The sequence below is a fragment of the Salmo salar genome, chromosome 10 (assembly GCF_965601325.2).
Source record: "Salmo salar chromosome 10, fSalSal1, whole genome shotgun sequence".
Lineage (NCBI taxonomy): Eukaryota > Metazoa > Chordata > Actinopteri > Salmoniformes > Salmonidae > Salmo > Salmo salar.
This window is the reverse complement of record NC_138300.1, coordinates 15,469,158-15,484,851: the sequence shown is the minus strand read 5'-3', so window position 1 is coordinate 15,484,851 and position 15,694 is coordinate 15,469,158. Positions and strand designations below refer to the sequence as shown.

The following is a 15,694-nucleotide window of genomic DNA, read 5'->3' as shown; positions in this document are numbered from 1 at the left end:
AGGGCTGCGCCGACATAATTCTTATTTAGATTCACTATTTCTCTGTGGCAGACGGGTGGGGGGGGGGGGGGGGAGATGGGTGAATAGAGGAGCCAAGAAGTTAGGAAATGAGGAGAGGAGAGGATGTTGTGGAGAAGCGGGAGGTGTGTTCACAAAATGCATGCCTGTTTCATCGGGGGTGTTGATAGGATGACCGGAGAACAAAGTGGCATGCAGGAAAGAGAGGCCAGGCAAGCTCACACAGAGAGAAGGGAAGGGGGTTGATCTCTGGTCTGGTGCGATAAGCGACGGGGGCAGGGGGGCAGTAGAGGGGCGGGGGAGGGGGGGGGGGGGGGGGGGGGGGCTGGAGAAGATCCTTACACTGCAGCTGGATGTGGACCCAGGCCCTTCTGACACTTATTCCAACCCCCCCCCCCAGATTAGCTGTCATCTGATGCCAGGTCTGCCTGAACCCCCCCATTCCCCCTTCATAACCTCGCACCCCTATCCTGGCCCCCTCTGCCCCTTGCTTTTCAACGCTGAGCCAATGAGCTACAGTCGATCTGGCGGGCTTCCACCAACATGGCTGGTGTTTGTGCAATGGTTTATCGCAACAAGACGCAAAATGGACTTCCCACCAGAGCCCTGTGAAGGATTACGGGCCTCTTTGAGGAGCTCACTCATGGTGCGACTGATAAGGACAGTCGAGGGAGAAGTGACGTGCCGGCCAAGGGGGACTGTTTGGGGGTGACCTATTCGGGGGTCAGTCTGTGAATTTGGGGTCAGTGTGTCAAACCTCTCATATTGGCTTCAGAGTTATGTGTGGCTAAATACGGAACACAACGGCCCGCAATTATGTAAAAACCACACACCAAGACCAGATTTCACACTTAAAGAAACAGTTCCGATCTGTAAACCATCTGTAGAACCATCTCATGGATCGAATTTGTGATTATCTATGATTTGTTCATGGCGATTTAGAATATGCATTAGGTGATGGTCTCAGCATTGACTGCGTGAAGTCTAGGAGCAGGTGTGTCAACATAGGCAGGAGGTATCAAAGCATTTTAGACCTCCTCAGTCAGAAACCCTGTCAAATCACATTCCCATTATGCTCTTCAGAGTGGAAGAGATCAAATCCGGTTCCACTGGGGGTGGGGGGGAACACGACTTGTCACTTAAGCTGCAGCTGTAAAATGGCCAGGGAAAATCCAAGTGGAGGGTGGATATTTGGAATGGGATTGAGCCAGACAGAGGCTCAGTGACATGGAGAAAGTGGAGATGGAACCACACAATCATCTTCTGGGCCGTGATTTGAGCCCTGGCGTTTCAGTTAATAGCTATGGCAGGGATGGCGATATAGCCCCCTGTAAACTCGCACACGGCGCCACTCTCTGGAATTTCGCTATTAAAGGGTCAGATCTGTGGCACCGTGCAGGTGCTCAATTTGTATCGAAATTGCCCAGAGCGGCAAACTCATTTAGCCAGAGCTGGGCGAGAGACAGGGCCCTGTGAAAGAGCTTAATGAAGCCGGCCTCACTCTGTAAACCCCTGTCAATCTCCAGACCCTCTTCTCCTCCTGCTCCCGTTCTCCTTCTCTTCCTCGTCCTCCTCGCCTAGCGCCACCATCCATATAGAATAGTAGCATCATGTTGAGTTATCTTCAGCTGTCTGTAGCCTCTGCGCAAGTTGGACGCAAACGATGGCCATTGCTGTTCGTCGTGGAGATGTTTTGGGTTCCAAGGTCTATTGTAGATCCAAGTCTGTTTTGAGTTGCTTCGGATAAAAGGTGTCTGCGAAATGCCATTCTATTTCTTATCTGTCGTCGTAATTTCTCCTCAGACACACCATACTTGTCCTGTCTCATCCGCAGGTTTCTCCATGGGGAGTACACCGTGGAGGTGGCCATCAACGACTACCTGGACATCTACTGCCCCCACTACGAGGACCCGCTCCCCCTGGAGCGCATGGAGCGCTACATCCTCTTCATGGTCAACTACGACGGCTACACCACCTGCGACCACCGCATGAAGGGCTTCAAGCGCTGGGAGTGCAACCGGCCCCAGAGCCCCAACGGACCGCTCAAGTTCTCCGAGAAGTTCCAGCTCTTCACCCCCTTCTCACTAGGCTTCGAGTTCCGGCCGGGTCACGAGTATTACTATATCTGTAAGTAGAAAGGTTGTCACATGGACGAATGTCACGCACGCACACACGCACGCACACACACACACACACACACACACACACACACACACACACACACACACACACACACACACACACACACACACCACACACACACACACACACACACACACACACACACACACACACTGCTGCCTTACAGATACATGTTATGTCTCCTATTTGAGGTTTCAGGTAGAAATGATTGACCGTCACTGACACATGTGCATCCATGTGTACTGGTCCTTAGCACCAGGATTATGAAGAACCTTGCTTCTTAGCCGATGGGTCACATGGCCTAGTAACACGGATCTAATTGGCTATTAGCTATTGGCCGCGTTCAAGTCAGGACCAGTCAGGCTTCTGGTGAAGGACTAACTTCAGCCAATAGAAATCTTAATCAGACCCCATATTGTGACACCCTTTTATTCACCCCCCACACTGGTTATGTCCCCAAGTAAGGTAGAGAAATAAAATATGCAAGTAGAAATGACTTTGGACCCCCCACTGACTACACAAAACAGACACAGTTGTGACCCATCAAGAATATTCAGCGCTGTCAACCCATCGCTCTTTAGTTGATGAATATCAGGGAATGTCATTTGGGTTGTATGTGTTCCTTTTTTGGTTCGTTTGAAGGATGATTTTATCCAATTTGGTGGGAAGCGGGGGAGGAAGCCACAATAGCGGTAGGGGTTTAATTAATAGGCTTTGCGTTGTGGTGTCATTTTTCTGCCATGGATGATTGCCGGGGCTAGGAACCAACCAGGAACGGGCTATTCAAACCCACATGTCCTTGTATTTACTAGATAATTGTTAACTGGTATTTATTTGAAGTAATTCAATATTATCATGAACCAGTTGGTTCCAATTTATGGTTCCTTGCGCTAATTGATTGTATGAAAACATAGTTATTGAGGCAAAAGCGATGTCATTATGCTGTTACAAGGTAAATTCCAGGTAAACCACGGACCGTGAACTAAAGCCATAGCCTGTAACTAAACGGCCGTACTGTTACCAATCACAACATTCAGCGGCCAAACCAGAGAGGAGCCCCGGACAAATCGTTTATCTCAGGCTTCCGGTTGACTTGTCCGTCCGCGTGTTTTTTGCCTGACCTGCCATCCTTTTGTGTGGCACCCTGGCGCATCCCATCTCCTTCCACCCCTTGATGAAAATGTCAATTTGTCAAATGGCAAGCGAGCTATTAGCTGGGTGCTTAGCTTCACAGGGTGGGATCGGTGCTAGACCAGTTAGCGGTGCCCTCATGTGGAACGCCTCAAATTATGCTGATTGGTCAAATCATATTTAGCCGAGGGAACTTGATGGGGGTAATTGTGTCCTTCTGGCTCCGGACCGTGGTCATTACCATTTTTTGGACGTGAGGCGCTGAAAGCCATTAGTGGTGCGGTGGGCTGAAAGCGGCCAGGGTGGCGTGCTCTCCAGACAGGCCTGACACCTTGCCTACCGGACGCTCCACGCCCACTTCACTTTCAAGGTCGCGGCGCGCACGCCGCTTCCCATTTCCCCTCCGTCGGAGGCGGTTTTTTCCCCCCCCTCCGTGGTCCATTCCCGGTGCGGTGTGTCCATGAGCATGACAGGACAGGCATGGGTTTGCCAGGGTGCATCTGTCCCTGTTTTGCTAATGGCCCTGTGAAAGGTGTCCTTTGGTCTGATGAAAAGGCCCCCTGCTGGGCACAGGCAGGGAAAAGGCTCAGAGCGGCATGCCGGATGCATTAATGAGGCAATTTCTGTTCCTTTTTTGTTTTTTCTCTCCCCTCCCCCCTGTCTGTGCCCCCCTCTCTCTCCCTCTAGTTCATCTTTTCCCTTGGTTTTTCCAAAAGAGGAAAAACTTTACAACATATAAAAATATAGCGAATTTCAGGGGTGGGTGTAACATGAGGACTTTTCATGTTATATTAATAAGACTCATTAACTGGGTTGCTCTGATTCTCTCTGTGTGTGCCCTTGTGTTGCTAGGGGGATGCCACTTAGCCCACAGGAGAAAAGGTGACGTGACACTGCCTTGCGATGCTAAATCCTGTAGCGGACCGGCACTTCTAAGATTGATTCGGCACACAGCACATGACTCGTGTGTGATGTGAAGGGAGATGAGGAGAGATCAGGATCATTTTAAAGCACAGTGCTACTCAGCAGCTCATCATTTCTAGCTGTTCACTGCCATCTGTTGTTGGTCATGCCCAACTTAAATTACAAAGACAAGAAATTCCGCGTTATAAGACTATAATCATTTTTATTTGCCGCTATGATATGATACACCCAAACTGTACGATATGGTATTGTATATTTTTTACTATATATATTTAAAATATTTTTTTTTAAAATTATGTTTTTAGAAAGCTTTTCATGATGACATTCCTAAGAAGTGGGAGTGTGCGTACAGTACTGTAGCCTGACAGACTATAAATCCATAACTCGCAGGGACCAGTTGTGACAGTATTTTGACAGCACCCCTGTGTGACAAGATCAGGGAAGAGGGACCACATATAGGGCAGCTCTATACCTCAACCCAGCCCCCCTGGCCCATCACTCACTGCAATGTGTATGGATGCCGCCCCTCCAACATATGGTATATATTTCAATGCTTATTATCCTCTGGGTGATGGAAAGGTATTTAGGTTGAGGGAAAAGAGTGGAAGGGGGGCTGGGGGGGGTGCTGCAATGTCTAAACATCCCCCTTCCTAACCAGTGGGGCGTCCCTCGACTTATTATACTCTGCGGGATGTTGTCACTCCTGGAATGGAGGAGTGGAGGGGAGACAGAGGACTGGCAACAAAAAGAAAAGCCAGTTCAAAGTTAGCATTCAGTGTCTGACGATTCCTCCCCGTCCTGAGCTTTTTTTAATGCACTCCGCCCCGTAGCTCCTAGCCAGGCCCCGCATTGTGTGGCCCTTTGTCCCCAACAGCAGCCGAGGCTGGGAAGCAGTTTGCCCCGCCATTCAGCACTCCTTTTTTTCTCCCCTCCCTTAGAAAATGATTTGGCTACTAGCAATATTGTAGCTGTCATGGCCCCTGGAGTGTTAGGGCAAAGGGGGATGCTTGAGAAGTCGGGTGTGGGGAGTTACCGGGGTAAAAGGGGGCTTAGTTTGGTTATCTGTGAACAAAGGGGCACGTCCATCACCCCTGATGTGACCTCCCTACCCCCAACTCCCAGGCGTGATGGGTTAGTGGTGGCACAGAGCCCAATCAGGCAGTGGTTTTGGAGACTTTTATGCTACTGCATCTCCATACACACACACACACACAGAGTTGTGACTGCTCAGTCACTGCCACCACCAATAACAATGCCCCCCCCCCCCCCCCCCCCCATGTGCACTCGTGCAAATACCAAATACACACACTCAAACGCAAACCTAAAGAAAACACACACACACACACACACCCCACACCCCAACTAGAAACACGCACATAGACACACATTTAAATGGAAGTCTCAAGTTATGTTAGGAGAATAATGTTTAGAGAGAGGAATAAGTGACAGATGCCTTTGCATTTATGCACTATATGTGTTTTGTGGATGTGTGCTATGTCAGTGTGTTGTTTGTGTGTTCGTTTTGTGTGTCTTTAGTAGGCTTCTTGTTATTCTGTCTAGACTATAATCTATGTGCCGCATTCCGGGCATTTACCCCACCAAATACGGAGCCATTTTAAAAGACCAATTACCAAAAATGCTGTTGCAGGAGAGTGGCCATTTTGGTGCCTGATATTTGTTTTTAATGGCAACAAAAATCGGTGTTCTTTTTTTGGGATTGCCGAGAGACAAAATGAAACATAATTTGCCATGGTTAAATTAGGAAAGTACTGCTTTCAATTTTGGTCACAAAAGACTACACTTTTGACCAACAAAAAAAAAGCATTTTCAAGGTTAATTAAGAATGCAGCACTACGCCCAAAGTCTCTTTCTGCTTCTCTCACTGGTTCTTTCCAGTGATGCTATTAGCATATCAGGGGTTGCACGGAGTTGTTGTTTTCCCTCACTGAGCCATATGTTGTGTGAGTACACTGAGACACTTGGACCGTGGAGTAGTGGAGTTTTGTCCTTTAGCACTCCCATTCACAGTAACAGCCTGCTAAGGGCTTAGCGAGCCATGCTAATGTCTCTGCACACACAGCACCTGGTCACTGAGGCCTTCCAAGTTCCAACTCTGGTGGCAATGTCAGAGGGACAGGGTCACACAAGAAGACGGGCCAGAAACTCCTCAGGTGTGACAAACTTGACTTCTGGCCCCCAAATTCTTCTCCCAAGATGGCCGCCGTTTTTCACAGGCTATCATCCACAATTGCGCCCTGGCTCTCAGCTGGGTTGCTTTTAAAATAGCGTGGGCACATTTTTTTTTTTTGCGGGGAGACTGAAAGTTGACTGAAATGAGTGCCTGATGGATCACCTCAGTGAAATCTCGGTCCATTGAGGGTGGGACATTTCAGTTATAACTCTCTAATGGAACATACTTACCGTCTTTCCCAGCCAGTATAATTTGAGCTATTTTCTCTGAGATCTGACAAGAGAAATGCTGCTGAATGTGTTATTCATTAACAAACATATGCTTGTGTGTATTTCTCGTTCTCTCTTTCTTTCTCTCTCTCTCTCTCTCTCTCTCTCTCTCTCTCTCTCTGTCGTTCCAGCGTCTCCACACCCTAACCTTGTCGGGAAACCCTGCTTGAAGTTGAAAGTCTATGTCAAGCCCACAAGTGAGTATTTTGTTTCTCTATCCAGTCTTCAGGGAATGTCGTGTGAAATTGCTTACACTCAATTTTGGTAACACTAGCCTTCCTTCAGAATAAAAACCTTATATTTCTAACTTTGCCAATAACTTTGCCATGTTAAGAATGGGTCTAGTCAGGAAAAGAGACAGTAACATATTATATGAGGTTGTAGAGCTCTCCATCACACCCATCGTGCATTAAATTGTTCTATAGGCATCCACAAGTATTAATGTCTACAAATAAATAGAAATGTGTTAACTTATCACACAGATGGTTCAAAGTTTCACCAAACAGGCAAGGCAATTGTCTTTGTTCAGTTTTCATACAACACTCTCCGAGCACTTGGAGAGCACTCAACTATGAAATGTGCACCAGTTCAAATCAGCCAATCAGGGGAAAAAGAGGAGCTCCTGTGACGCGACTTCCGCTTTTGGACGTGCACCTCGCTGTTTACCCTGGTGACGTTAGTTAATATCCGGCGAGCAGCTAGCTACGGCACGCAGTTCCCATCTGGAATATTAACGAGGTGACCACCCATTTTATAATCCTCCTCCACATTTACTGGATTGTTGACCAGAATGTGGGGTATTTCGCTTTAGGTGCTTCTTTTCAATCAAATCAAATCCAATTTTATTTGTCACCTGCGCCGAATACAACAGGTGTAGACCTCACAATGAAATGCTAACTAACAAGCCCTTAATTAACCAACAATGCAGTTTTAAGAAAAATCTTTAAAGTCTTTACTAAATAAACTGAAGTAAACAATAAAAACAAAATAAAAAAATAACAGATAATTAAAGAGCAACAGTAAAAAAACAGTAACGAGGCTATATACAGGGGGTACCGGTAGAGAGTCTATGTGCGGGGGCACAGGTTAGTCGAGGTAATATGTACATGTAGGTAGAGGTAAAGTGACTATGCATAGATTATAAAAAGAGAGTAGCAGCAGTGTAAAAAGTCAGGATGCTCTCGATGGTGCAGCTGTAGAACTTTTTGAGAATCTGAGGACCCATGCCAAATCTTTTCAGTCTCCTGAGGGGGAATAGGCATTGTCGTTCCCTCTTCATGACTATCTTGGTGTGTTTTGACCATGACAGTTCATTGGTGATGTGGACACTAAGGAACTTGAAGCTCTCAACCTGCTCACTACAGCCCCATCGATGAGAATGGGGGCGTGCTCGGCCCTCCTCTTCCTGTAGTCCACGATCATATCCTTTGTCTTGATCACGTTGAGGGAAAGGTTGTTATCCTGGCACCACACTGCCAGGTCTCTGACCTCCTCCCTATAGGCTGTCTCATCATTGTCAGTGATCAGGCCCACCGTTGTGTCGTCAGCAAACTATATGACTTAATGTGTTGAAGTCATGCTTGGCCATGCAGTCATGGGTGAACAGGGAGTATAGGAGAGGACTGAGCACGCACCCCTGATGGGCCCCTGTGTTGAGGATCAGAGTGGCAGATGATGGTCTACTTGAAACATGTAGGTATTACAGACTCGGTCAGGGACAGGTTGAAAATGTCAGTAGAGACACTTGCCAGTTGGTCAGCGCATGCTCGGAGTACATGTCCTGGTAATCTGTCTGGCCCTGCGGCCTTGTGAATGTTGACCTGTTTAAAGGTCTTACTCACATCGGCTACGGAGAGCGTGATCACACAGTCGTCCGGGAACAGCTGGTGCTTTCATGCATGCTTCAGTGTTGCTTGCCTCGAAGCGCGCACAGAAGTCATTTACCTCGTCTGGTAGGCCCGTGTCACTGGGCAGCTGGCGGCTACATTAGATTATAAAATGTGTAAACTGTCATGCAATTTTTTTCTCAGCAGTCCCACAAATCTCTCATTCTGAGCCCATATTAACCCAGGGAAGGGAGACAAACAGATCCTGAAGTAGCAGGCGTAAAAGATGCATCAGAGCTTGACATTCTGGTCCTGACAGGAGAAAAAAAAAATGTCGGGGGAGGTTCTCTTCTGCACTCTTCAGCCAATCCAGTAAATGTGGAGGAGGAGTTCAGATGGTGTCGCCTTGTTTACGTTCAAAAGAGGAAGTCGCGTCCCAGGCTCTCTTCCATTTCCCCTGAAAACCGGATAAATCCGGTTGTTGGCGACCCCGCTGAGGGTGGTCAGAGCCTAACCCGCAAAGCCCTCTGCTTCTTGATTGATGAGGGTAAACCTTCGTTCCATCTCTGTCTTTGCTCAGCACACTATCATCCAGACCCCTGTTCAGAACTGCTTAGGATCCCAGTTAAGCCACTAGGACTCAGAAACGCATGCACACACACACACACACACACACACACACACACACACACACGCACACGCACACGCACACGCACACACACACACACAGACACACACAGACGCAGACACACACACAGACACACACACACACACACACACACACACACACACACACACACACACACACCTACACTTGACACACTGCACACACTGGACACACTGCACACACTGCACACACTGGACACACTGCACACACAAACTGCAGTCAGAGGTACATGCTGCTGCCCTCTGGGCACAGTCTGGTGGAAATAATTCATCTGACAAGGTCAAGATAACAATCCAAACGCTGACATCCGACTAGTCATCATTCACCAAAGCTTGATGCCGTGGCGTCCCATAGTGCATCTGTTTTCGGGACAGTTTTACAAGTCACAGCAGCAGGCAGCAGAGCAGGTATTACCCATTTAAAAAAGGGGTTTAAAGTTGACTTAACCTCAGACCAGCTATGGTGCGAGGTGACGTTCTCCACCGCTCTTTTAAATGGCAACTTAATGCGGTAGAGCTCCGTAGGCTGCACCGTAGCGTTATACACATAAAGTCTTTCCTATGTTGCAAAACCATACGGGTCATTATGGAGGAATTATGAAGCACCCACTGGGTGCTGTATTTTTCCAGGCTCATACACTGTTGTAGACCTATGCCTTTCCATAAGCATTGTTGTAGAGAATTGAATGGAGAGGTTTCTTTCCAACTGCAGCGACATGGCCAGTTAGAAGCCAAAGAAAGAGCGGTCCGCTTGCAGACGTACGTTCTTTCGACTCACAGAAGGCATTCATTCGTTTCAAGCTATTTGTACAAAGCCTATGGAGAATGAAAGGTATTAAACTCCCTTCACAGCTCAGACTACTGTGTCAATATTTGGAGCGGTGTTATTTGCAGTAATATCCCTGAGCTCTAGTTTGGTGATTTTCATTTGGAGTTTAACCCGACTGGTTGTGCTATTCCATTATCTCTGTATAATTGTGAATAAACATGTTAGAGATGATCAATTTCACAGGGCAGTTAAAACAATTATATGTAAATTGAAAGTCATACAGTTTGTCTATTACAGAGTGTTTCAATTGTCAGTTTCCTTTGGTGCTATGGCATATTATAGCATGACAGCATTTTTTGCCTACTTTTTCCTCCCTGTGCACTATAGTATAATTAAGATATATTGTTTGAACATGGAATTAAATTGTATATGGTAAGTAAAAGTCATAGTTAATATTAACGCTATAGGCACAATCCAGTTACCTCAACATTTATAATAGTACACTTTTCAAAAACGACAAAGAATAGTTGTAGTTTATAACCAAACAATGGCTGATGATTGATTGCTATTTTGCTTTGTTTTTACCGGTCAAATTAACTGATTTATATCTCTTAGTCATTTTTGAAATTACTGTTGAATCACAGACATCAACAAATGTCCACGTAACCCTTGACAGTTCGCAATCCCACAAGTCCATTTACAGTATATTCTCCAGGGGCGTAACCAGAAATTAATTGGTGGTTGGGCCTGCAGAAATTTGTATGGGCCAATGATTGGGTGGGCCTGGCAGGGCCTGGCTCCCCAGTGGGGGGCCTTTGTCCACCCAGGCCCACCCATACCTATGCCCCTGATCTACACGAACAGTATCCCGAAAAGCCATTTGATGCTATGACTGAGGATTGCTCACGCAAGCTCCGGCTCGTTCTTAAAACAAAAGCTTGTCTGCACAAATAATATTCACCACTCTCGCTATTTGAATATCTAGGGGAGAAACGCATTTATTGGATGCTATGGTTAAATCAGGATTTACGGGTGGATTTCGGTGTGGGTTCGCTCGGAAGTTGGGAATTGCATTTCCATAGGCCCGAACCGATCCTGTGTGGATTGGAGATTGTGAAATATATATGTGCATATTTACAATTGCAGTATGGCGGAGAATGCGGGGACCTGTCTGTTTAAGGCCTTTATTATCCAAAACAACCTGGCCTAGCCTCATGCCAGCCTCGCCCCACCCATTACCATAATTCCTCTCCCTAAGTCTGGTATGTGGCTGTTTATTTTCCATCTGCTCTGAGAGGGTAAAATCCCTAATCTTGTTTGGGAGACGGGGGTTAACCTTGGTTTTTCCCAGAAACCCCCCTTTTTAATGTATTTTGGCGGAATGGAAACAGCCTACTCTTTTAATATTTAGTCAGGGAATCCAAAATCAGAAAGCTATTAAAGTCATGTTAAATAGACCTGCTCAAGGGAGAGAGAGCCGAGGTGTTGTAGCTCACGTTTAATACGCCTGTACGTGGTACATTTGAGGACGCCCTCAGCCTCACGCCTCAACTCTCCTTAAGTCAGCCCTTCATTGTCAAGCCTGGACCTCAGATGTCCTAAAATGTGCACCATATGCCAAAGCAGTGTTTAGGCCCCACGCATTGTTTGATTGGCTGTATCTCCGTCGGTGTGACTCGTGTCTTCAAGACGAGTCTCCCCACGGAGACCTGTCAACAACATGTAGAGCTTCTCACTCTGCTCCTGCATGCCAACTGTGGAGATGACAGTCAACGTGAGAGGTGTAAACAACATTACAGTTGTATGTATGACTATTGACAGAGCATATCTGGGTCACAGGGAAGAAAATAACCAAAAGGCATCAATGTATGCTTTTCCCAGTGATTTGACACAGCCCAGAGACAGCCAGATTGAAACTGCACAAGGATTTGACTGTATTAGAATGGAACCTGTTTGAAGCATAACCACTCTTTTTCTCTCCCTCTCTCCCTCTCTCTCTCTCTCCCCCTCTTTTTCTCTTTCTCTATCAGATGACTCGGTGTATGAGTCCCCGGAGCCCTTCCTGACAGACGACAGCACCGGTGGCTGTTGCATGGCCGTCCCTTGCCTCTCCCTTATGCTAGCAATGCTGCTCACGCTACTCCTTTCCTGCTCATAGCATCCTGGGCCCGCAGGCAATACCCCCATTAAACAGCCCCCCCACCAGAATCCCAACACCCCCAGCCCCAATCGACTTCCCCTCAAATCTGCCGCTTCTGACCACCTATAAAGGGAGAAAGTGACAGGACTCCTCCCCATCTCCCGTCCTCTCCTTCTCCCATACCGGTCCACACTCCTCCACCCCTCGACAGGCACCACCTGGACACTGTACACTCATACTTCCCCTCCCTCCCTCCCCTACCCAGAACCCTCCTCAATCCAACTCCTCAGCGGAACCCCTGCTTCATGACCACTGGCCTCTGACCCTATCACAGCTCAAGTCCAGTGGGCGATTAAAGGGAGTATTCCTGGGACCAGGAAGGAGTCCCTTAAAGACTTTACAAAAACAGCCTCCCAGCTACCGAGGAGCAGCTGGGATGTGCAGGAAGTGGAGGGGGTGGGTTTGAAACGAACTAAGAGGAGGACGAACTCCTCTCCCACCCGTCTTGATTGCCGATGGATCGACAGCGACGTCTTCTCCACTTAAGGACCCTCTCGTGTTCATCTTCGGACTGTTTGCGTTTCTCTAGTCTTTGTGCTTTGATAATGCCCAATAGTGTCCCACCTGTACATGTTCATTCTGTTACAGTGTATTATATCGTAGTATCTTTCTTTGTCACGTCGACTCCTGCAGTGATAGATCATAGCTGAACCGTCTTTCTTTCTCTCGATCTCTTCCTCTCTTCTTCTCTTCTTTTCTCTCTTCTCGTGTGTCTCTGACCAGTCTCTAATATCCTGGCAATTTCTAGCAGTAGCAATCCAGAGTAGATAAGGACCTTTTCTGTAAATCTGCCAAAGACACTTGTTGAAATTTTATACGGGGGGGGGAACAGGGGTGTGGGACGGCGGCGTTGTGGCTATCCAACGAGGTCGTAAGCAGCCATAGAGCTCTGTGTAGACCCTCCGAATCATGCCACGGGGGTCCTATCACGGACAGTAGGTTGACGTTTGTCATGAGTCTTGCCCTGGTGGCAGAACTGAGCGATTTCCCCCTAGATAGGCCAGCTGCAAAGTCAAAATTGGCTATATTGTACAAATTCATGAAAACTAAAATGTAGTTTCAAGTTAGGGTTAGGGATTAGTGTTAGCAGTGTGGGTAAGGTTAGAGTTAGGTTTAAAAATACGATTTTATGACTTTGTGGCTGTGCCAGCTTGTGACCACTCTGCAGAGCTGCCTCCAGAACAAGATTCAGGCCGAAAAACGCTAACCTGCTTACGGACAGGGCAGTGTAGATTTTTAAAAAAAGAATGTTCCTTAAGAAAACAAACAAATGAACCGTTTCAAAAATTGCCTTTTTTCCACTGGTGCTGAATTCAAAACGAGTCTCCGTCTCAAGCTGCGCTGCTGAGTAGAGGGGGGGACATCCTGTAGTGGTGAAGTGTTTTGTGAATTTCAGGTTTTGCTTTTCGTTTCCCCATCCTTCCCTCCTCTCATTCTCCCACATTTTCTTCTCTAGCATTCTCTCTTTCCCCCTTCTCTCTGTCTCTCTCGTGCTCTGAATGTGAGTTTTCACCGCGTGACGTTTTTTAGCCGTGTGACACATGCCGATTGCTATGTCAGGTCCCCTTGTCTCAGTCCCAGTACTACGGCTGTGGGCCGCTGGGACATTCTGGAGATTGAGATAATGGACAATGTGAACTCCCCATGCACAGTGCAACCTAAGGGACCCGGGCCTCCATGGACAGCAATGGGGAGGTGGATGGCCCCAAAATACTAGGAGTTTGGAATCTCAGTAGCACTTTTGCTCACAAAATGGACTCTTCTGTTTCGCGAAGAAAGAAAAAAAAAGACGGGGACCGAAGTGTATGTATGAGGATCATGTTGTGGCTTTATGATAGAACGCTCCTCTCCACGATCATGACGTTACACAGAGAGCTGGCCTACAACATCCGCAGGAACTCAGAAATAAACAGCATTTAAAAAAAGTTCGCTAAATACAACTTTTATATTTTACTTTATTCCATGTTATTTTTTACTTTACTTTTCAAAAAAGCAGCAGAAATGATTCATATGTGATATGAAATGATAATGTAGACCCTTGAATTACTAGACCGATGATGGGACAGTCTCTGCAGTCAAACAAGTCTAGAGAAGTCAGCCGTTTGCTATTGTTGTTGTTGTTTTCCTGCTTGTATCACAATGCATTCTGGTACTTGTAGTCCTGTAATCATTATTTTTTAAAGGTGAAGAACATGGTGTGGTTATCAGATCAATTCCTTTTTAGTTGGTTTAAATGTGGATGAAACCTGTTTTGATTTCATATGAAATGTTCTTGTTTTGGCATAGGAAAGCTATGGGAGAAAATGGAAAAAACACAAATAAAGCTTTTTTGTCTGTAGCGGAAGTAGCTCTGGTTTACAGTGTGACATGTCTCTACTGTAGGCTACAGAGTGAATACATCATCAAAGTATTCATAACTGCTGTTTCAATCAAAACATGAGCTCTCAGCCACTGTTTCGAGTGTCTTTACCTAAAGTAAATTGCAGTCTAATGTTGATAAGCTGTTTTGTAGTTAAAAAAAATGTCTGCATATATTCTTTGAAAAGATTTCTTGTTTTTTGTACATTTTGTTAATGGATGCTTGTCAAAAAAAAACATTAAAACAGTTCATGCATTTAAGAAATTGAACTTGTTAGAGAGCTGGGGGTGGTTTAACATGGCCAAATCTAAGGGTCACCCCTCAAGATTTTCCAAAAGGTAATCAATTTGATGGATTTGCCACTTCTGACAATTCTCTTCCCTGTGATGCATGCCTAGCATACAACCTATTTTAATCAAAGAACAGACTTTCAGACCTGTGCTGATTGACTTCTAGTGAGTGTTCAGAGGGAAGATCATTTCAGAAATGTATCAATCAGTGTTTGATAATTTCACAACAAATAAAGCTTCCACTAAAAGTGGCCTCTTTGATTTTGGCTTTAAAACCATGAGCTTATCGCTCGATTCTGTCCGTGTCGCTACATCACCACTTCCCAAAGAGCTGCTCTGACTGGTGTGAGATTGACTCATCTCTCTCTCAAAAAGAACTTGAGAGAACTTTTCTATATCTCATGAAATCAGATGTCCCGGAGGATTATGCAAAAGGCCTAGGGGGGATTAGAGAATGATCAATACTTCGCCATGATACAAGTTCCCTCAAATGATACAAGTTTCCACAGTTTTGATACAGGTTCCCTCAAATTATAACAACTATTATGTGCTATAATATAATACAAGAAAATAGTAAATTAAATTCGAGCAGAGACACAATACTTAATTATACCTAAAACCTAAAATACCCAGCACTGGTCCCTCCCTCCATGTTGATCTGAACCATTTCTGTTCTTTCAGAAGAGATGGGGGGGGGGGGGCTGGAATGGTGGTTGTTAGAAAAGATGGTGGAGTTGTGTTCAGGAAAATGGGGTTTGATAGCAGTGAATGCAGCAGGTACCTCATGCTGAGGCAAAAACTGGTAACCTGGGGAGACTGATAAAGAGGAGATGGGATAATTGAGGGTGCTTTGAGATGGGTTTCTCTCTACCATTTCTCTTGTTTTCTATTTTTCCCCCACACCATCCC

The 15,694-nt window shown here is 46.2% G+C and overlaps 1 protein-coding gene across 1 annotated transcript in view; it reads left to right on the top strand.

Annotated features, from left to right (window-relative positions):
* The window catches only part of LOC106613575 (ephrin-A2), a 125,218-nt gene extending 110,172 nt beyond the window's left edge, over positions 1-15,046 (top strand). Inside the window, exons 2-4 of the mRNA XM_014215977.3 lie at positions 1,853-2,145; positions 6,807-6,872; positions 11,967-15,046. Of these exons, the coding sequence (XP_014071452.1) occupies positions 1,853-2,145; positions 6,807-6,872; positions 11,967-12,094 (487 nt within the window). The 3' untranslated portion in view covers positions 12,095-15,046. The remainder of the gene's footprint in view (positions 1-1,852; positions 2,146-6,806; positions 6,873-11,966) is intronic.
* Positions 15,047-15,694: the final 648 nt, after the last annotated feature.